This window comes from Pristis pectinata, chromosome 25, assembly GCF_009764475.1.
Source record: "Pristis pectinata isolate sPriPec2 chromosome 25, sPriPec2.1.pri, whole genome shotgun sequence".
NCBI classification, from domain to species: domain Eukaryota; kingdom Metazoa; phylum Chordata; class Chondrichthyes; order Rhinopristiformes; family Pristidae; genus Pristis; species Pristis pectinata.
In genome coordinates this window covers 10,405,691-10,428,639 of record NC_067429.1, presented here as the reverse complement: position 1 = coordinate 10,428,639, position 22,949 = coordinate 10,405,691, and the positions used below count along the sequence as shown (strand labels likewise).

At 43.2% G+C, this 22,949-nt stretch overlaps 1 protein-coding gene across 2 annotated transcripts in view; it reads right to left on the bottom strand.

Annotated features, from left to right (window-relative positions):
- The window catches only part of LOC127583099 (thyroid hormone receptor alpha), a 375,457-nt gene that overhangs the window by 16,063 nt on the left and 336,445 nt on the right, over positions 1-22,949 (bottom strand). For both annotated transcript variants that reach the window (XM_052038850.1, XM_052038851.1), the window contains 2 exons: positions 13,561-13,708; positions 4,933-5,138 (listed from right to left, as the gene is read on the bottom strand). In XM_052038850.1, coding sequence (XP_051894810.1) covers positions 4,933-5,138; positions 13,561-13,708 — 354 coding nt within the window. The remainder of the gene's footprint in view (positions 1-4,932; positions 5,139-13,560; positions 13,709-22,949) is intronic.

Sequence of the window (22,949 nt, the reverse complement as noted above, 5' to 3'; positions counted from 1 at the left end):
GCCATCTCTCTACAAGATGACCACTGGAACAAGCAACAAGAATTACTGAAAAACAAATCTATCAGAAGTTGACAAGACAGAATGACCAACTAATAAAAAAGATACAATTTCCTCAAACTTCTCCACTCAAAGACTAAAATAACCTTGTCAAAGATGTGATGGTATAAGTGGAGAAAGGGAAAGTTATGCCGATGGAGTAAGAGAAGAAGGGAGGAGGGAGGCTTGTGAGGACAATTGACATTGGCAGAGGTGGACCAGACTGCTGCAATTGCACTGTCAACTCTGTGTGAAACAGGCCTCTGTCTGAATTTCCTCTCCACTGCCACCTGGAACTGAGTGTTCCCCAGATATACCAAGGAAGGAAATCTGCTTCATCAACTGATTCAGGTCTGCATTTTAATCCAGCACTGAGAGATTAAATGACCATCTAATTCCCTCCAACCATAATTAACAACAAAGAAATCAAGCCTTAGCCAGTGAGAAAAGATTTATGCAGTAATTTTAGCAGCAGTCAGCTTCCCTGGGAACGTCATTTATTACTTCCATTTATTATAGCCCTTATCTGTCTGGAATCTACAATAACATTATGATAGACCAGGAGCCTTCACATTACTGGATCATGTTAAGCAAAGCAGTGGTTGAGGTCCACAGTCTCTAGAATGGAAGAGAAACCCTGACATACAATCACTCCCTATGTTGTTAATGTGAACACTCTTTCCTGCTTTTGGGTCTCTTTTTCTGTTCCCTGAACGTAAATTAATTCATTTGTTGGTACATCAGCAGAAGTTTGTTTCCTCAGAGGAGTTCCTGCACCTTGTGATGCTGAGAAACTTAAAAACAAATAGATGAAAGATACCGGCAGAGGCCGAACACAGGCTGGAGCCACAGCAGCCAACTCAGGTTGTACGATTCGTGGATCTTACTTCTGTACCTCCTCACACTGAGAGTCAGGATACCAGTGAGAAGGAGAGAGGCAAAGAGAGAGCCTGTTTTGAACTGGGGGGAGTCCCTTTTGTTTTCTGTCAGCAAAACTAAAGAGCTGATTGTCGACTTCAAGAAGGGGAAGGAGGGCAAACATGAACCAGTCTACATTGGGGGATTGGTGATGGAGAGAGTCAGCAGCTTTAAGTTCCTGGGTGTTAACATAATGGACAATCTGTCCTGTGCCTGGCACATAGATGCAATCATAAGGAAAGCGCACCAGTGTCTTAACTTTCTTAGGAGGTGAAGGAGGTTCGGCTTGTCACCAAATACTCTAAAAAACTTCTACAGACGTACTGTTGAAAGTGTCCTGACTGGTTGCATCATGGTCTGGGACGGCAATTCGAGTGCACAGAAGCTGCAGAGAGGAGTGGACTCTGCCCAGTAAATCACAGGCACATCCCTCCCCACCATTGGTAGTATCTACAGGAGGCGCCGCCTCGAGAAGGCAACATCCTTCATCAAAAGTCCACACCATCCAGGCCATGCCATCTTCTCGCAGCTCCCATTGGGCAGGAGGTACAGAAGCCTGAAGTCCCACACCATCAGGTTCAAGAACAGCTACTTCCCTTCAACCATTTGGTTCTTGAACTAACCAGTAAAATGTTAATCAATACAGTATGGCAACACCATGACCACTTTGATCATTTTACACTAAAATGGACTTTGTTGTTTTTGTTCTAATTGTGTTCCTTCTTGGAAAAATTGTGTATAATTTATGTTTAATTTATGTTTTTCTTGTGAATGCTGCTTATACGATGTTATGTGCCTGTGATGCTGCTGCAGGTAAGTTTTCATTGCACCTGTGCACACATGTACTTGTGTATATGACAATGAACTCGACTTTGACTTTCAGTCACACAATGCACACCTCGCAAATGATAATACAGCAAAGTTTTAATTTGTATATTCATTCACAGACTCCAGATGTAGTGGGATGGTGGTGATGGGACTAGGGGATGGCGGGAGGTTGTTGGGAAGAGTGTGCAGGTGAAACTGTTGGATTTAAAGGGTCATTAATTCTTGCTTGGAAGGCACCTCAGTGTCCTGGACAGCTCGGGCTGACGTGGGAGATTGCTAAGAAGTGACCTAGTGAAGATACTGGGAAGCAACCCCAAGAAGGAGACAAGAGTCTACAAATATGTGGTAGAGCAGACCAACATCTGTTCCTTTTTCACTCAGTCAGCATTGGGAGTCTGGAACTCACTGACAGTGTGGTCAAGGCATAAATCCTACTTGGGTGACTATCAGCGAGACAGAGATTCACCTGCACCTGCATGGTAGTGTAGCGGTTAGCATGATGCTATATGTGCCAGTGACCCGGGTTCAATTCCCGCCACTGTCTGTAAGGAGTTCGTATGTTCTCCCCGTGTCTGCGTGGGTTTCCTCTGGGTGCTCCGGTTTCCTCCCACATTCCAAAGATGTACAGGCAACACTTGTGGGCTGCCCACAGAACAGTCTATGCAAAAGATGTATTTCACTGTGTGTTTCGATGTACATGTGACTAATAAAGGTACCTTATACCTCACCTTAATATCACGTCTTGCAACCTTGCAGCCTAACTGCATGAATATTGAATTCTCCCACTTTGGGTGATCCCCACCTCCCTTCCCCACAACCTGCCCCCACCCACCACGCTTCTTCTCTTCCTCCCCTACACAGCTTCTTTTTTTCTATCTTTTTTCCTTTCTCTCCTTACCTTTGACCTATCCCCGGATCTGGTCTCCCCTCCTCCCCCGCACCTGCCGATCACTATCTCTTACCTGCATCTACCTATCACCATCTTGTATCCACCCCACCTCTCTTCTTTTGTCCACCTATCACTGCTCTGCTCTTCCCTCCTATATATTGGGCTTCCCCTTTTCCTATCTTCAGTCCTGAAGAAGGGACCTGACCTGAAACGTTGACTGCCTGCTTTTCTCCACGGATGCTGCCTGGCCTGCTGAGTTCCTCCAGCATCATAGTGTTTTTCAACTACTTGGAGAATTGGGAGGTGGGATTAACCTAATGCCCATTTTTGTACGGTATTTACACAGAGGGCCGAGTGGCTTTCTTCCATGCTATAAACCTCTTTGTTTCTATGATTCCGTATCTCTATAAGTGGATTGGTTTAATATGTTGTTTGATAATATCCCTCTGAAATATCTTGGGATATTTATGTTAAAGGTTGTTATATAACTTTATTATAGCGCAGAGAACACTAATGCCCACAAGTGGTGCTGGGTGATACTTGAAAATAATGGCTCACGGTAACTTGCTGGAGGGAAGTGTGTGGCCAGGAATGTATAGTCTGGTGATCACTCTCACGTGTCACGTTACAAGTCATGTCATGTGAAGGAATGACATGCTGTGATAGGGATCCCACTGAACAACCTTCCTGCAGAGCAGATAAGTCAACAGTGGCTCAGTTTGCAGCCTGTTCCTCTTTGTTGGTTCACATCCCGCTCCTGAAACTTGAGCACAGTAAGATGCCAGTGCAGTACTGAATCAACCTTTAGACCAGGCATGTTTGCTCTCTTGGGATCCATGAATCCATGGCCCTCCTGGATGAACACACACTACTTATCTTTCAGTGAGATGATGTGGTAATTATTACATTATTATTTGTGAGCTCATGTGTGGTGACTGGCTGCTGGTTCTAAAGAACCTTACCCTGTGCAGAGTACTCTAGGACATCCTATGTTTGTGAAAGAAGCTCTATAAATGGAAACATTCTTCTTTCTGAAGAATGAAATGATCAGGAATTCTCTGAAAAAGCACCAGCACAACAGTTAATTCTGGCCCTTGAGTGCACCAGTGCAGTCACAACTTGCCTTGAGAGCTGGAGGCCTTACAAGTAGTAAACCACAGCTTAGATGACGTATAACCACAGGAAGGCACGTGATCATTTCAGCAGATGGCCACAGACACATCTGGAATCTCTCTGCTGTCTTTCACAAGCATGGACAGTCCTGGGGGAAAAGCCACCAGTGGTATTAAATGAGCTTGGAGAAAGAAATGTGGGCAGTGGAGCCAAAGCTGAGGAAAGCATAAGTGGCAGCTGAAGAAACTCCTGCCCCCTCGCCCCAAAATCATTAAAATAATTGGTGTCAAAACGGTTTAAAATTAATCCTCTTATTCTGCCCTTCAAGTTAACTTTTGCACCTGATCCTCCACAAGCTTGGATATTCATGGACTCTGGGTGGATATGGAAACTGTGCTATGTAGGCAGTTTTGGTCTTCAGCTGTGCTCATTCATTGCATGGATTTATGACTGGAGATTTTCTGGTCATTCCAGCTGGGGTTGTCTGGACATGCTGATCAGCAAGAGGGCGCAGGAGAGCACAGCAGTGTTTAAATCAACCTTCTGTCCTCACATATACAGCAAAACTCTGATAATCTGCTATCCGACCACTTGGAAGCTCCAATGGTTTGACATCTAGCTCACCATCTGAAATCCTGATGGTTCACCACCTGGCTCTATTGACAGAAAGGGATGAAGCGAATGGACAGGTGCAGCTGCCCAAACTGATGCATTTTAAAAGGCACCACTGATCACCGATGATTGCTCAGGTTATGTTTGCTGCACTCCCCAATCACTCGCCAGGGCCTCGGTTCCTGCTCTCTCTTCCTCTTCACTAGGGCCCAGGTTCCTGCACTGCCTTTAAACTCATCTGCTTCTGTTGTCTGCCTTGTAAACTTACCAGGGCCTTGTTACTTGTGGTCCCTTTAAACTTAGTGTTTACTGGAAAATTTATTATTGTGCAGTGTAACACTGAAAGAAAAAGTGAATTAATTATGTGATGAATAACATCTGATAGTCCGGAAAATCTGCTGGTCTGTCACCGCCAAAGTCCCAATTGTGTGGGATTAAGGGACTTTGACTGTACTAGGCCCAGGACATCTGAGAAGCCTGGATATTGAATCAATGCTCTTTATGACAATGGTGCAAATGTGAATACTCAACCTTACCAGAAATTTCCGTTTCTGCTTCCAGTGACTGCCCTGTGCGTTGGTTGTCATGTGTGCCTCCGTGGCAACCCGGATCAGCTCCCATTCCTCGCTGGTGGGCTCAGGCCTGTTCTGCATGGTCTTCACCACTTCCTCTCGCCGTCGCTTCTCCCGATTCTCTTCAATCAGCTTCCTTTTGGCGATGCGCTTGCTCTCGTCCAACACCACTAGTGAGGAAGGAGGAAACCCACATGCAGTCAGTTCCCTTGTACAGCTGCCTGACAGATTCAAGGAGCCCAGTGTAGACTTGAATCAATGGTGATACAATGATAAGGGACAAACCTTTCAACACACAGTAATGAAGCCGCACTCCACAGCACCGCAATGGCTCAACAAGGGTAGCTTTTACCAAGTGGTACAGCCTAATAGTTCAATAATGAGCCTAGATACCAAATGCTGACCAAGAATGAATTAGGTAGTTACAATTAGCATTTACAGTTATTGTGTTACAGTTGAATTTGGGAACCCCAGACTTGGCTTTAGAGACTCTAAAAGGGAGACATTTTGAGGCAAAGATCCCAATATGGAGACCCCCTCCCCTCCCTCTTGGGTTGGGAGTACAGGTATTAAGTTAAAAGAATAGAAGAATATAATGGGATCAGCATTGGCATGATTCAAACCTGCTCCAACTATCAATGAGATCAACGCTGACCTGACATTGGCCTCAGTTCCTGCTTGCCTCTTCCCCAAATGGCTCTATGATCAAAAATCTGTCTGTTGGACTGGAATATATTCAATGATTCAGCCTCTGGGCAGCTCTCTGGGATTGAGAATTCCAAAGGCTAACACCTCTTTGAGAAAAGACATTGCAAAGAACATATCCAAGGGAACAGCGGGAGCAGAAGCTGGGCTATGTGGAATGAAGGATTTGTAACTACATTAGCAATACCTTCATCCTAAAGGCTGCAGCATGAAGATGGCAATTCACCATTAATGTGTCAAGGTGCAGGCAATAAACAATAAGAATGTCAATGGTGTGCATATCCTAATGGAAGAACCTGCCTTTTCCTCAGATGCTTGAACCTAAAGGTGATAAACTTACTTGCAATTTTCCCTGGATGGATTTTAACTAAGCAGAAGGAGAGATATAGATCAGATGGTAAGTTGGGAGGGATATTGGCAGATGGAATTTAATCCTGATATGTGCAAGGTGATGTATTTTGAGAAGTCAAATAGGGGAAGGTCATATACATTAAATGATGGTGTGCTGAGGAACGTTGATGAACAAAGGGACCTTGGGGTTCAAGCTGGTAATTCCTTGTAAGTGGCAACACAGATAGCAGGGTGAAGAAGGCACATGGCACGCTATCCTTCACAGGTCAGATCATAGGATATTAAAGTTGAGATGTTATAAGAACATAAGAACATCATAAATAGGAGCAGGAGTAGGGCATCTGGCCTGTCAATCCTGCTCTGCTATTCATTAAGATCATGGCTGATCTGGCCGTGGACTCAGCTCCACCTACCTGCCTTTCCCCCATAACCTTTAATTCCCCTACCATTGCAAAAATCTATCCAACTGTGTCTTAAATATATTTAACGAGGTAGCCTCTATTGCTTCCCTGGGCAGAGAATTCCACAGATTCACTACTCTCTGGGAAAAGCAGTTTCTCCTCATCTTCATCCTAAATCTATTCCCCCGAAGCTTGAGGCCATGTCCTCTAGTTCTAGTTTCACCTACCAATGGAAACAACTTTTTTGCCTCTATCTTATCTATCCCTTTCATAATTTTATATGTTTCTATAAGATCCCCTCTCATTCTTCTGAACTTCAGCGAGTATATTCCCAGGTGACTCAATCTCTCCTCACAGGTTAACCCCCTCATCTCCAGAATCAACCTTGTGAACCTCCTCTGCACCGCCTCCAAAGCCAGTACATCTTTCCTCAAGTGAGACCAGAACTGCAAGCAATACTCCAGGAGCGGCCTCACCAGTAACCTGTACAGTTGCAGCATAACCTCCCTGCTCTTAAATTCAATCCCTCCAGCAATGAAGGCCCACATTCCATTTGCCTTCTTGATAACCTGTTGCACCTGCAAACCAACCTTTTGCGATTCATGCACAAACACTCCCAAGTCCCTCTGCACAACAGCATGCCAGAGTCCTTACTCTCAAGTAAGGACTTATGTTACAACTTTATAAAACGTCGTTTAGGCTGCACTTGGAGTACTGTGTGCATTTCTGGTCACCATACTATAGGAGCTATGTGGTTGCACTGGAGAGAGTGCAGAGGAGATTCTCCAGAGTGTTAACTGGATTGAAGGACTTTGGTTATGGTAAGATTGCATAGGCTGGGTTTTTCCTGGAGCAAAGGAGGCAGAGATAGAGATATTTAAAATTAGAAGAGGTGGAGATAGGGTAGAGAGTCAGGATTCTTTTTCTCATGGTAGGGGTATCAAAAACAAAGCATAGGTTTAAGGGGAGAGGAAGGAGCTTTAATGGGGATTTGAGGGGAAAGTTTTTTACATGGAAAGTGGTTGATATCTAGACTGCACTGGCAGAGGAAGTGGTGGAATCAGATACAAGCATTATGTTTAAGAGACATTTAGATAGACATTTAAGTAGACAAGGCACAAAAGGATACAGTCCTGACAGGGGCAAATACAATTAGTGTAAATGGGCAAATAAGTCAGCATGGATGAGGTGGGCCAAAGTGCTGTACAAATCTGTGATTCTAAATTCAGAAATACCTCTGTTTGATTCCAGCACAACCATTGGGTACAGTAGCTGAAAGATAATGTTAGTAGACTCATGTTCCAGAGGCCTGGGAAAACAAGCTAAGTGCATACCTCACCGTGACAGATTGGTATTTAAATTCACTTAATTTAATAAATCTGGAAAAAAAAACTAGTTATAGTGGCCATGAAATTATCGGACTGTTGTTTAAAATCCATCTGGTGCACTAATGTTTTGTATCTCTTAACTGATCTGGCTGATGTGTGACTCAAAACCAACAGCAATGTGGTTGTGTTAACTGCCCGATTAAATGACAAGGGGTTAAAGTTAAGGGCAATTAATAAATGCTAGCCTTGCCCGTACTTAATTTCTCCTTCCCAACTCTTTGGTTTGCTCTGGTGGCTAAAATGCTGCTGGTATAGTGGTCTGCAAAAGAATTAAGGCATCAGGACACTGTGTAAGGGTACTGCGTGCACAGGCACTTAAGAATCATTCTATTGTTTGTTTTTTGCAGCTAACTAACATGATCACATCTGCCAAGCAACAGCTGGCCCAGCGACCAATTCAGATTTCAAGCATTATTTCATGCGTGAAGGGGAAAAAAATGATTTATTCAGCCAAGGGAGTCCAACCAGATTCATGAAAAGAGCTCACATTACAGAAGAAGTCTCACCGGGAGAGGGGCAAGCTTCAGAACTTTCAGACTAGGTTTCAAGTGTACAATAAAGTCTGCATCTGAATGAGGGCCCTGCCATTTAATCTAGATACCAACCTCCCACACATCACCCACAGCCTTCTCACCCCCTCAAACAGAAATGATGACCTCAAGCCAGGATAGTTTACCAGAAGCTCGAAATACAACCAGTCACTTCACTAGCTTCTTTTTGGTCGTGTTATTGAACGAGTTGTGCACCTTGCATGGTGGTGTGACTTCTGTGGACTTCTGCTGCCACTTCTGTCTTGACGTTCCTCCTGCTGGCATCAGCGTTCACCTACTCATCTGACTTGGTTCTCACTCTGTCCAGCAAGAGCTCCAGTGAGCCTGGGCCAGTGGACGGCACCTTTGCTCACCTTGCAGATAAATCAGCAACATTTATATTTCTCTTTGGAATCAACAAACTCCTGTTCCTCAATCATGATGTCCTGAGGCTGGAAAGTTGTAATGTTGTTCCAGGAAATGTGGAAATGCTTAAATCAGACAGGCTCACATTCCATACGATTCTGAGATCTCTTCAGTCCCATTTGCCCCAAACCTTGACCAAATCTTGCACTATCCCCGGAGACATCGCAACTAAATTTAACAAATGCCTTAGCTATGTTCAACATGAATTATGGAATGATTTATGGTCTTCCTGACCTTGGGGTCACCTGGAACCTTTGTGAGGGAGTGGGGAGTGATTTGTTCACTCTCCATGTCTCTCTCATCCTCTTCAGAAATCATGGAGATGGTTTGGCTGCTGGCCTCCCACTGAAGCTCAATGACTTGCTCTCTGAGGAGTTGGGTTTGAGCAGGCTGCTGATTGGTGGGAAGACTGGAGCTGAGCCCTAACCCAGCAGGGAAGTCATCAAGAGCTGGAATCCTGGAGGGATTTTGTATATTTTGTAGTCAAAACAAAGCTTTTTTGCATTCATGCCAGCTGGCTTTTTAAAATGGTGCCATTCCCAGATCATAACACAAGGGATAGGTGGGGGAAACATGGATTCACCCAAGACAAGGGTCGAGGATGATGCAACATCTTTCAACTTGTTTCTTACCCATAAGAACATAAAGAACATAAAAAAATTTGAGCAGTAGGCCATCAAATCTGATCCGCCTTTCAATAAGATCACGGTTGATCTGATCTTAGTTTCAGCTCTATCTTCCTGCCTGTTCCCCATAACCCTTGATCATCCTATGGACACCTGTCTTTCTTCCCCTTGAATATATTCAATGTTTCAGCTTTCAGCTCTGGGAGTAGAGAATTCTGAAGTTTCTCTACGATTTGAGAGAAGAAATTCTCCTCAGGTCTGTCCTGAAATTATACCCCCTTGGTCTACATTCCCCCACAGTGGAAAACATCTTTTCAAGGTCTATCTTGTCAAGCCCATTTAGAATCTTATATTTTTGAATACGATTACCTCTCAGCTTAGAGTCATAGAGTCATACAGCACGGAAACAGGCCTTTTGGCCCAACTCATCCATGCCATCTAAGATATTCCCATTTGCCCCTGTTTGGCTCATATCCCTCTAAATCTTTCCTATCCATGTACATGTGCAAGTGTCTTTTAAATGTTGCTATTGTCCCTGTCTCAACCACTTCCTCTGGCAGCTCGGTCCATACCCTCACTACCCTTTGCATGAAGAAGTTGCCCCTCAGGTCCCTTTTAAATATTTCCCCTCTCACCTTAAACCTATGGCCTCACGTTTTTGATTCCTTTTCCCTGGAAAAAGGACTGTATGCAGTCACCCTGTCTATGCCCCTCATGATTTTATACACCTCTATCTTTCTAAACTCCACTCATTGGACCAATCTGCTAAACCTTTCCATACAAGAGAACTCTTCATCCCAAGAATTAACCCAATGAACCTCCGCTGACCTGCTTCCAATGCAGGTGAAAGATAAGGAGAGCAAAATGTATTCAGTACTCAAGTCGGTCTTACTAATGCTTAGTATAGTTGTAGCAAAATAACTGGACACTGATGAAGGAGCTTTGACAGCATGCTGTGCTGATAATTCTCGGTCTCAATCTAAATCCAACACAGATGTTGGATAAGAACATGTTCCTGCCAGGAAAAATTTTGTAATTTAGACAGCTGGTCAAAAAGAAAAATAGGAATGGCTAAAATAATAGAGCACTGTGCCACCATTGCCCGAAAACAGCTCAACATCACAAAGGCCTGATATTGGGACAACTCTCCTGGAAGTTTAGGAAAGCTGTGTGTGCTCTTACTGATGGTTAACTCCTCCAGTTATAAGATTCGTAAACATCGAGTATCAGGCAGCACATACTTATTTTGTGTATGAGGTCTAGGTTCAATAGCCTCTGAAAAGTGTGCAGACACAAGGAAAGACTGTTAACCTCTGGTTGTTGATCAAAGTGCAGGCAATGTGCTAACTTTGTATTGCCTCTTCATTATAATGATTGGAGTAGCCAGCCAGCACTTCACTATATCGTTGGCTATCTGGACATATATGGGGAGGAGGGGAGGGGCGGAAGGGAGGTGATGCTGTGATTGGTTATCAAGTTTAAAGCAAGCCTGCATCTATTAAAGGCATGACAAGGGTAGATCCTCCCTGGGTGAAAATGTCAAATACTAGATGGCATACCTTTAAGGTGAAAAGGGTAAAGTTTAAAGGAGGTTTATGAGACAAGTCTTTTACACAGGGAGCGGTAGGTGACTGGAACACACTGCCGGGGAGCGGTGGAAGCAGATACAGTAGCAATGTTTAAGAGGCATTTAGACAGACACAAGAACAGGCAGGGAATGGAGGGATATGGACCATGTGCAGGCAGAGGGGATTACTTTGGACTGGCATCATGGTCGGCACAGACACAGTGGGCTGAAAGGCCTGTTCCTGTGCTGTACTGTTCGATGTTCTAAGGTCAATCATCCTCAAGTGGTAGGACTGATCAATGTACCACACCTCTGTCATGCACCTATCAACTATCCCTATCACTCTGCAGGTATAGCTGGGATTCAGTGCCCCACATCAACATCTGCAAACCTTACAGCCGCAACTTGCAGCTTTCACAGCTGCCAGATACTTGATCATGACAGCCACGTACTCTACAGATTGCACGATTGCCTCATTTCTCTCTCTCCTGCAGGACAAGATGACGCATAAACTTTGGCAGCAGGAACTTACTGCAGGGAGACAAGGGCACCTGCATGTCCCAACCACCAGGGTGACCATGCCTGCTCAGCAGCAGGAGTGTCATCAAAGTGGATGATGACATCTTGATACCTAATCCTCCTGCTCACATCTCAATAAACCCTCACACTGCTCCTGATTTCCAAGCCGCAGATGGTGTAACCATGTAACTCTTATTTTTTCCTCTGGTCTCTCCAATCCTTAGATTTGCATAGTGTATACAAAGCAGCTGGCATTTGGGCAGGCACAGAGGTAAAGTGTTATGACTGCTGCAAGTAGAGCAGGGATTGACCTGCATGATTTACTATCCAAACTGGATGGATGTTGAGGGAATGGAATCCCTTTAGGCTTTGCTATATAGCAGAGATCTTATCGCAGGGATGTTGATAGTTTTCTTTGAACAGAGAATCTTGCTGAGCTCCTTTCTACAACACTGGGTGGCAAATTGTGAGGTTTTGCAAATGTCTGCACCTCCATTCTGGAAGCTATTGGCAATGTGGTCCTTGCTCTGTTCTGAGGTTCCACTTATGGCTGTAGCAAGTGCTAGATTTCAGTGCAAATATTCTTATTGAAGTACATGTGTTCTCTGCTGTGATTCAAGGAGGAGAATTGCTCCCTGAACACACAACGTGGGTGAGGTCTCCTACTTGGACTCCCTTCTCTTCACACTTCCAGCAGCTTGACCTGCTTTGCTGGTCTTCTCCCAGTCTTGCTGTTTTGTACAGGGAGTTCCTCCTAATGCAGCTCTGTTAGTCAATAACAGTGCAGAAGTTCTATGACTGCACAGTAGTGTAGCAGTTAGCGTAATGCTATTACAGCGCCAGTGACCTGGGTTCAATTCCCGCCGCTGTCTGTAAGGAGTTTGTATGTTCTCCCCATGTCTGCATGGGTTTCCTCCGGGTGCTCTGGTTTCCTCCCACATTCTAAAGACGTACAGATTAGGAGCTGTGGGCATGCTATGTTGGTGCCAGAAGAGTGGCGACATTCGCGGGCTGCCCCCAGCACATTCTCAGTAATGCAAAAAGACGCATTTCACTGTGTGTTTCAATGTACATGTGAGTAATCAATAAATATCTATCTATATATGTCCATGACACACCCATCAGCACCTGCTATCCTACTCCTGTAGATTTTGGCAACTTGAAGCAACTCTGGAGAGCATCAAACACTTGTATAATTGGAACAATTTCCATTAAAAAATGAACCAGTGACTAACCTATAAATGGTTGAAAAACCTTTAAATAGTGATAGTGACTGGGATCCTTCCTGTTCTTCAATGTGTGTTCAACTGTGTGAGGTTGAGAGGGGTCACTAACTGGAGAACTGAGCTCCATAGTGTCAGCGCTGGTGTCAAATTAGTGTTGTATGGTGAATTTCCCCGATCTACAAATTTCCAGTTGATATTCAGTCATTAGGTTAATACACATCAATATAGTGAATATAGTGCCTGATGAGAGTTACGGCTGTGTGTGTGTGTGTGGGAGAGAGAGAACCACAAATGCTATTTGGCACCCGGGAAATGGGTTGTTATGATCACAATTCCTTCTTGACAGAGTTCTGAACTTCCAGCCAAAATTAGTTATAATCCAGAGAGTGTGCACTTCAATAAAGTCAATTTCAATTAAGTTAATTTCAATAGATTGAGGAAGTTGTTGAACTTGTGAACACTGGACATAAGACTGATGAAAAAGGTAAGGAAGTCACAAGATGGTAAGATAGAAATTACACAGACAGACAGAGAAATGTGCTCTTTGTCCCATCCAATTCATGATGCTTCAGTGGGGGAATAGGATGGGATTGTTCTGAGAGCCAGCATAGGTTTGATGGGCCAAATGGCCTCCTTCCATGTTGTAAGGAAACATAAAGCATTATAGTCCGCCTACTCCTTTTCACCTAACCAATCAGTGTAACCTTCCAGTCCTTTCTCCCTCATATCTCATCAGACTCCCCCTTAAATATATATAGTACTCTCATTCACTGATCCAAGATTTGGACATCAACAGCTTGCTCAAAGTCTCAGCAACATGAAAAGGTAGAAATATAATATCAGAGTCTCTTACGGTCCATTGCCATGCCAACAGCGGTGCATTTCTTGAATCGGCAGAGCTGGCATTGGTTCCTGGTGATCTTGTCAACCACACAGCAGCCATCATATTTACAGGAATAGGCAGGGTGTAAGTTTTTCTGGATTGTCCTCCTGAAGAAACCCTAAAAATAGAAGACAAGAGTGTAAAGAAGGGGAAACTGGTAACTGGACAACCCTGGGAGTAGTTCTGTGGGTGGAAGGAGGCGGGGTGGTGTGCGATTGTGCAAACCTACAAATGATTGATAACAAATTAGTGCTAAGGGATTAGATGGGGCAGAATTTGTTAAGTGTATCTACAAAAGCTTTCTGAAGCAATATTTAGATGGCCCTCCTAGAGAGGGGCTACACTTGACCTCCTCTTTGGAAATAAGACTGGGCAAGTGGTTGATGTGTCAGTGGGAAAGCACTTTGAAACCAGTGGCCATAGTTCTATCAGTTTCAAGAGAGTCTTGGAAAAAGATAAAACTGGTCCTCAAGTTAAAGTTCTAAATTGGAGGAAGGCTAATTTCGACAGCATCAGAGAGGAACTTTCAAAAGTTGATTGGTAGAGACTTTTTGCAGGTAAAAGGATATCTGGCAAGTGGGAGGCTTTTAAAAGTGAGATAGGATGAGTTCAGGGACAACATGTTCCTGTTAGAGTGAAGGGCATGGCCGGCATGATTAGGGAACCTTGGTCGTCGGAGGATATTGAGGGTCTGGTCAGGAAAAAGGAGATGTATGTCAGGTGTAGGCAGCTGAGATCAAGTGAGTCCCGTGAGGAGTTTAAGGGATATAGCAGTACACTTAAGAAGGACATTAAGAGGGCAAAAAGGGACCATAAGATAAAGGAGAATCCTAAAAGATTCTATGAGAATATTAAGAGCAAAAGGGTAGCTAAGGAGAGGGTAGGTCCCCTTAAGGATCAGTGTGGTAATCTACGTATGGAGCCATGGGAAATAGAAGAGGTCATAAATTAATACTTCTCGTCGGTACTTACTGTGGAGGAATGTAAGCTAGTGAGTTCAAGGAAGGTATCAGTGATATCCTAGAGCATTTCAACATTACAAAGAAGGAGGTGTCGGAGGTCTTGAAATGCATAAATGTGCATAAATCCTCGGGGCCTGACTAGGATGTTATGGGAAGCAAAGGAGGAGATTGCTGGGGCTCTGGCAGAGATTTTTGTAACTTGGTTAGACACAGGTGAGTTACCTGAGGACTGGAGGAAAGTTAATGTTGTGCCTTTGTTTACGAAGGGGAGCAGGGACAAGCCAGGGAACTATGCACTGGGGGGCAAGTTATTGGAAGGGATTCTGAGGGACATGACTTATTTACATTTGGAAAGGCAAGGACTGATTAGGGATAGTTTGTGTGTGGGAAATCATGTCTCGTGAATTTGATTGAGCTTTTTGAAGAGATGACCAAGAGGATTGATGAGGGCAGGGTGGTAGATGTTGTCTACATGGAGTTCAGCAAGTTCTTTGATGAGGTCCTGCTTGGTAGGCTGGTCTGGAAGGTTGGAACACATGGGATCCAGGGTGAGCTAGCAAATTGGATACAAAATTCACTTGGTGGTAGAAGGCAAGAGGGGCTTAGTGGAAGGATGGTTGTCAGACTGGAAGCCTGTGACCAGTGATGTGTCGTAGGAATTGAAGTTGTGTCTTTTGTTGTTTGTCATATATATTAATAACTTGGATGTGAATATAGGTGATGTGATTAGTAAGTTTGTGGATGACTCCAAAATTGGTGGTACAGAGGACAGTGAAGAGGGTCATCTAAGGTTACAACAGGGTATAGGTCAACTGGGAAAGTGGGCAAGGGAATGACAGATGAAATTTAACTCAGACAAATACGAAGTGATGCATTTTGGGAAGTTAAACCAGGGATGACACACACACAGAGACTGGTAGGGCCCTGAGGAGTGTTGTGGAACAGAGAAACCTTGGGGTACGAGTACATAGATCCCTGAAAGTGGCAACACAGGTATACAGGGTGGTAAGGAAGGTGTATGCCTTGCTTGCCTTCATTGGCTGAGGCATTGAGCATAGGAGTTGGGACATCATGTTACAGTTATACAAGACATTGGTTAGGCCGCACTTGAAGTATTGTGTGCGTTTCTGATCGTCACTCTAAAGGAAAATGTGGTTAAGCTAGAGAGGGTGCAGAAAATATTCATAAGGTTATTGCCTGGATTGGAGGGATTGAATTATCAGGAGAATTGGATATATAGGTCTGTTTTCCCTGGAGCAAAGAAACTGAGAGGAGACATGACAGAGGTATTATAAAATTATGAGAGGAATAGATAGGGTAGCTAGCATCTAGTGTCTGTTTCCCATGGCAGTGGTGTCTAAAACTGGAGAATACAGGTTTAAGGAGAGAGGGAGGAGGTTTAAAGGGGATCTGAGGGGTAAATTTTTCACATAGAGTAGTTGGTATCTGGAATGAGCTGCCAGAAGAGGTGGTGGAGGCAGGAAGAGGAACAGCATTTAGGAGGCTTCTGGATAAGTGGTTGAATGAATAAGGCAGAGAGGGAAGTGGAATTAATGCAGGCACGTGGGATTAGTATAGGTAGGCACGATGGTTGGTATAGACACAGTGGGCCAAAGGGTCTGTTTCTGTACTGTACAACTCAGACTCAGAAAACAGACCTATCTATCCAATTCTCCTGATTATTCAATCCGTCCAATCCAGGCAATATCCTTGTGAATATTTTCTGCACCCTCTCTAGCTTAACCACCTTTTCCTTTAGTGTGACGATCAGAAACGCACACAATACTCCAAGTGCAGCCTAACCAATGTTTTGTTCAACTGTAACATGATACCCCAACCTGTTTTTCCATTTCTGCTGATTCCTTTGTAAAGCAGTTGGAGTTTTGCAACAATCTGATAACTTCCTGGCTACCTTTACTGCTGCCAGGTTTTCTAAAAAGGACTCTCTCAGTTATCAATCAGGTGACAAAATTTCACAAACCAAGATCCCATGTGTTCCAACCTTCCAGACCAGCCTACCAAGCAGGACCTCATCAAAGAACTTGCCAAAGTCCATATAGACAACATCTACCACCCTGCCCTCGTCAATCCTCTCGGTCATGAAAATTTCACAAAAGGTCCACTGTAAGGGAGGTGGAGGTTGGGGAGGCTGCCATGAGTTGCAGTGAGGCTTTACTTTCCATTTATTGCAGTAAGGCCAGGAGTCTTAGACAAGAATTAGAAACAGGAGTGGGCCATAGGGCCTTTAAGCCCTCTTGCCATTCAATAAGATCATGGAAGCCAAAAACTGTAGATGATGGAAATCTGAAAAAACAACAAAACATGCTGGAAACGCTCAGTGGGTCAGTCCTGCAGTAGATCATCCAAGTATTATATTGGCTTTATTCTTCCCTCTCCTCTAGCATGCCCTGACCTGTCGGGCATTTCCTACAGCTCAGTATTTTGCAGCTTTTACATTCTTTTGTCCACGTTCTCTCTAACTGCTCTCATTAATCATCGACCGATGACTTCATCCTCATTGCAACCCTGCCCCTCCATCCCTTTCCCATCCATCCTGCAACTTAAAACTAACTTTGTTATCTTTCTTTCCCAGTTCTGGCATAGGGTTATCGACTGGAAAAGATAACTCTTTTTCTCTTTCCACAGATGCTGCCTGACTTACTGTGTATTTCCAGCATTTTAAGGCTGATCCATGCACTGGTCTCCACTTTCTTGTCTGTTCCCCATCACTCTTGATTCTCCAGTAGTCCAGAAAGCCCATCTCAGCCTTAAATATGTTTAATGACTGTTCCATAGGTCTCTAGTGGAGAGAATCCCAAAGTTTCATAATGTCTCTGAGAAGAAATGCGTTCTCACCTCCATCTTAAATAGACATCCCCTTTAAAGGAGACAATACCTCCTACTTCTAGATTGGTATTGGTTTGTTGTTGTCACATGTACTGAGATACCGTGAAAAGGTTTTGCTTGCATGCCATCCAGGCAGATCATACCATACATAAGTAATCAAGGTAGTAAAAAGAAAACAGAATACAGAATATAGTGTTGCAGCTACAGACAGAGTGCAGTGCAGGTAGACAAATAAAGTGCAGGGGCTGTGACGAGGTAGACTGGGAGATCAAGAATTCATCTTTGGTGTCTGAGAGGTCTGTTCATAAGTCTGATAACAGTCGAAGCTGTCCTTGAGTCTGGTGGTAGATGCTTTCAAGCTTTTGCATCTTCTGCCTGACAGGAAAGGGGAGAAGGGAGAATGACCCTGGTGGGAGGGGATTCCTCCATCCATGGAAAGAATCTCCAGAGTATCTACCTTGTCAAGCCACCTCACAATCATTTATGTTTCAATGAGGTTACCTCCCATTCTTCTAAACTCCATATAACACAGATACAATTTACACAATTCGCCTTATAAAATATCCTCTTCATCTTATTGTTCTAGGCCACCTACCTTCACTGGAGACTAATCCAGGTCACAAGCTGCTCCTCTAGTTTAATTACAGTTTCAAATTCCCCTAGCTGTTTTTTGGAGATGCCATTAAATTAATTGTATTTTTTATTTTAACGACTCAATTTGATTGATTTCTTGTGAGGTAAGCTATTATCTGAGACTATCTGTGGAAATTAGTCAGCAATTAAACATCAGGTTGCACATTTCCCAGGATGTCATTGTGAAGATTCATCATTAAGGATAATTGAATTTTTAAAATTATATTCTATTGCACATTGTAGCTTTACTGTTCACTTCTGTCAGTAATTTGTGCTGTGACTTTTATCTCTCCAATGTTATTACATACATTTTGTTGTGATGTAGCCAATTTTCCATTTGCAGAGTAAATTAGAGTAAGACGGAATGACTCAATTATTTTTGTTAGGCAAGGGTTTTAAGAGTTATGAGACCAAGGAGGATAGATGGAGTTAACATATAACCACCCATGACCTAACCTTCAAAGCACCACTTAAGTTAAAAGTTAACTTCACGTGGTAAATTGTTCATCTCTTCAAGTAGCTCCTACCTTCCTCAACGTTTTAAGTGCTTCATTACTGGTTGTGTAGAATCTGTGAGATCCTTAGATGTCAGACATCGCAAAGCAAAATAGACAGTGTTTCTTTTCCCTACTTTGGCTAATTCTAATGTTTCTACTTACACTTTTGCTCGAATCAGAGACTAAACATGGGAGTGGGTTTGCATGGTCATTCAGCCCTTGAGTCTGTTCCACTATTCAACTAGTTTCCAAAAATTTGGGAAGATTTATATCTATATAGAGTATTTTGTGTTCTTTTAGGACACTTCAAAGTGCCAACAGTGTTTTTGAAGAATGTTCACTGTTGATATGCAGGAAATTCAGCCAACTTGTGCACAGCAAGCTCCCACAGAAAGCAATATAATAAAAGTCAGACAATCTGACTTTTGGTAATGTTAAGTCTGGGATAAATATTGGCTTAACACCAGTTAAAACTATGTTGCTGTTCTTTGAAATAGTGCCATTAGACCTTTTATGTCTCCTAAGAAAGAGAAAGGTGCCTCAATTTAACACTTCATCTGAAGGATGGCACTCTGACAGTGCATAAATCTCTCAACAACTTTTGAGAGAGAGGATTCCAGGATCTCTGCTGAGATTATTATTATGGTACCAGGGCAATTGAGCTTGGGGCTTTAACCATTTCCTATTACCCTTTCATTTTGGGTCATAGAGCATGGAAACAGGCCCTTTGGCCCAACTCCTCCATGCTGATCAAGTTGCCTAACTGGGTCAGTGTCGTAATTGTACCCACCTCTCGCACTTCCTCTGGCAGCTCATTCCATATATTGGTATTGGTTTATTATTGTCACTTGTACCGAGGTACAGTGAAAAACTTGTCTTGCATACCAATTGTACAGATCAATTCATTACACAGTGCAAAAACAGTACAGAGTAAAGTGTCACAGCTACAGAGAAAGTGCAGTGCAATAAGATGCAAGGTCACAACAAGGTAGATTGTGAGGTCAGAGTCCATCTCATTGTATAAGGGAACCATTCAATAGTCTTATCACAGTGGGGTAGAAGCTGTTCTTAAGCCTGGTGGTACGTGCCCTCAGGCTCCTGTATCTTCTACCTGATTGAAGAGGAGAGAAGAGAGAATGACCCGGGTGGGTGTGGTCTTTGATTATGCTGGCTGCTTCACCAAGACAGCGAGAGGTAAAGATAAGAGTCCAAGGAGGGGAGGCTGGTTTCCGTGATGCGCTGGGCCATGTCCACAACTCTCTGCAGTTTTTTGTGGTCCTGGGCAGAGCAGTTGCCGTACCAAGCTGTGATACATCCAGATAGGATGCTCTCCATGGTGCATCGATAAAAGTTGGTGAGAGTCAAAGGGGACAAACCAAATTTCTTATATGCACCACCCTCTGTGTGAAAAAGTTGCCCCTTGGGTCCTTTTAAAATCTGCCCCCTCTCACTTTAAACCTATGCCCTCTAGTTTTAGACCTCCCTATCCTGGGAAGAAGACTTTGGCTATTCACCTTATCTATGCCCCTCATGATTTTATAAACCTCTACAATGTCAGCCCTCAGCCTCCTACACTCCAGGGGGAAAAGTCCCAGCCTATCCAGTCTCTCCTTATAACCCAAGCCCTCCAGTCCTGGTAAAATCCTCATAAATCTTTTCTACACTCTCTCCATTTAATGACATTCTTCCTATAGCAGGGTGACTAGAACTGCATGCAATAATCCAAATTTGGTGTCTGGTCTGCTGACAGTACTAGGTTCTAACAGTCCATCTCCAATCCCCTCTTCACTCCAGTCAGGGGAACTAATGCATTCGACAAAATTGAACTCAGTTCTGCAGAAATCTCCTCATTTATACAGCTCATCTCATCTGGATGTCAAATTGAATCCATACTTTGGAAACAGCCTTTAGGATCTTTTGAAATAGAAATAGATAAACTACATGGGTACATTGATTTAAAAAGTCGCCAGTTAGCTTCTGGTTTCTGGCATTGGTGTCCGGGGAAGATTAATACAGGTCAGTATTTCAAAATCCACATCATCGGCCACTGTAAGTAGAGAACTCAACTTAGTGGTGGTCATTTAAAAACATGGTAATGGTAAACCTGTTACCTAATGTTTCCAGGGTCAAATCTGGGATTGTGGTTACTGTGGGAATTTAATTCAGTACAAAACCAATGTGATCGTCTTTTCTGGCAAGTGTTGGATTTAGCAGCTGCTTCACTGCAAAGTTTTAGTCAAGTGTCTTGACAACTTGTTGAGTGCTGGATGTTCAATTAATTAAACAATGTTTTAAACATGCAAAAGCACTGAACTAGAGAACAAATATCTGCTGCAAAACCCTTACTGGAAAACCTTGACTAACATGATACTATTTTGTTTTCCCACAAGAAAAGCCACAAGTGAACAACTTAATTTGGAGCCTTGAACTCAATCTTGATCGGAAGGAAAGGCTTTCTAAATTGGAGCAAGTAGCAACTGTGACTGTGATGTTATTCAGTAGAGAAATATTAATAAGTTCAGCAAGCATACTGTCTAGACAGGATAAATAGAATGACAGTTTCCCCCATGCAGAGATCTTAATAATTACAGGACAGAGACACAAGGTAGAAGGGTCAGAGGGAAGATGTTTTTTTTAATCCAAAATATACTCGGGGTCTGAAACTCACTGCCTGAAATGCAGAGGAGTTAGAAACCTTCACCACATTGAGAAGTAGCTAAATGAGCAATGAGTGTTCAGATTATGATTTTGAGAAGATTTAGGAAATGGTGCTTGAAATCCAATAGATGAGAAAAGCAAGATTGAAATCATATAAATAAATTATAAAACAAAGTCCAAAACTTTGGTAACCAAACAGTGAAATGGGTCAGGTCTCCTCAATAGCCTACAGCAAATCGATGATAGTCATGTTGATTTATCTGCTCTCAGCCAGAGTCGTAAGAGGGAAACTAGAACTGACATTTGGGATAGGGCAAAGGAAAGAGTCAGTTTGGGTTTCCACGCATGTTCCCATTGCAGTGAGTATCTGGGATGAGGCAGCAGAGTGGTGCAAGAGGGGTATGACCACAAGGTCTCCAGGAAAACTCTTTACGTGTTATTACACTTAAGCTGTATTCTTGTCAAAACAAATGTCATCAGCACTGGGGTAATAATCCTGAGACATCAGTTCTGCAAATATTTGACTCTCCTTTTCTCTTTTGTACTCCCAGCTCAGTAAGGTTTTGTACTCCCAGCTCAGTAATGTTTGGTGATCATACGCCAAAGGGGACAGTACAATGACAGGGATACCTCAAAGGCATGCCTTAATAAAGGTATATGGTTGTCATGAGTATGGAGGAGCATGACACAATTGATCTCAGTGGTATCAGACCTCCATCAATAGCAAACTTGCTTCAAAGAGAAACACCTTGCTTTTGAAACTGAGAAGAGATCCACGTTGAAAAGAAACCCTGACCAGTAGACAGCTCAATCAAATGGAAGCACCTACAATTTCAACAGACAGGTGGAGGATCTGCTGCTGAATCACTCAGGATCCAGCAATTTATTGAGAGATCACTGATGATCATAGTTACTGGACTAGGAATCCAGACGCCTTGCATAATTATTTTCAGACTGCAGTTTATATTCCACCACAAAATTTAAATTCAGTTAATGAACTAAACATGCAACAAAGAGTTAGTATCTGTAATGATGGCCATTGTTGTTGAAAACCTCTCCAGGTTCACTTAATTCTTTTTAGTGTTGGGTGTGGTTTGGATGGTAACAACTCACTCCTGATTTTGATGGCCATGGGTTCGGGTGCCACTCTACTGACTTAACAATAAAAATCCAGGCTGAATCTCTGGGGTAATATTGAGGGAGTGCTGTACAGTCACTCCTTCGATATTACGCCAGAGATTCAGCCTAGGTTTATGAGGCATTAAGCTAAGGTTCTATCTGCTCTGTCAGGAGGACATAACAGGTTCTCCTTCAAAAACAGCAGTGAAGTAGGCTGCCACACACTTTTGAATGATGCAAGGCTGCGATGTGAATGGTTACAAACACAGATTGCTGACAATACTCACAAAGTATGGCAGCATCTGCGGAGAGAGAAGCAATATTATGCTTCAGGTTGATGACCTTTAATCAGAACTGGTGAAAGGTTCTGATTAGCATTCTGATGAATGGACATTGACTTGAAATGTTAATTCTGTTTCTTTCTCCACACATGCTGCCTTATCTGCTGAGTACTTCCAATACTTTCTGCTTTTATTTCAGGTCCCATGCCTCTGCAGTTTTTTGCTTTTCTATACAAATATACAATTGTTAGAGAAAGGGTATTTACCATCCTTACCCTGTCTTATCTGTATATGTGATTTTTGGCCCAGGTTCCTGAGTCTCAAAAGCCCTTGAGATAATCTAGCAAGCCACGTAGATTGGT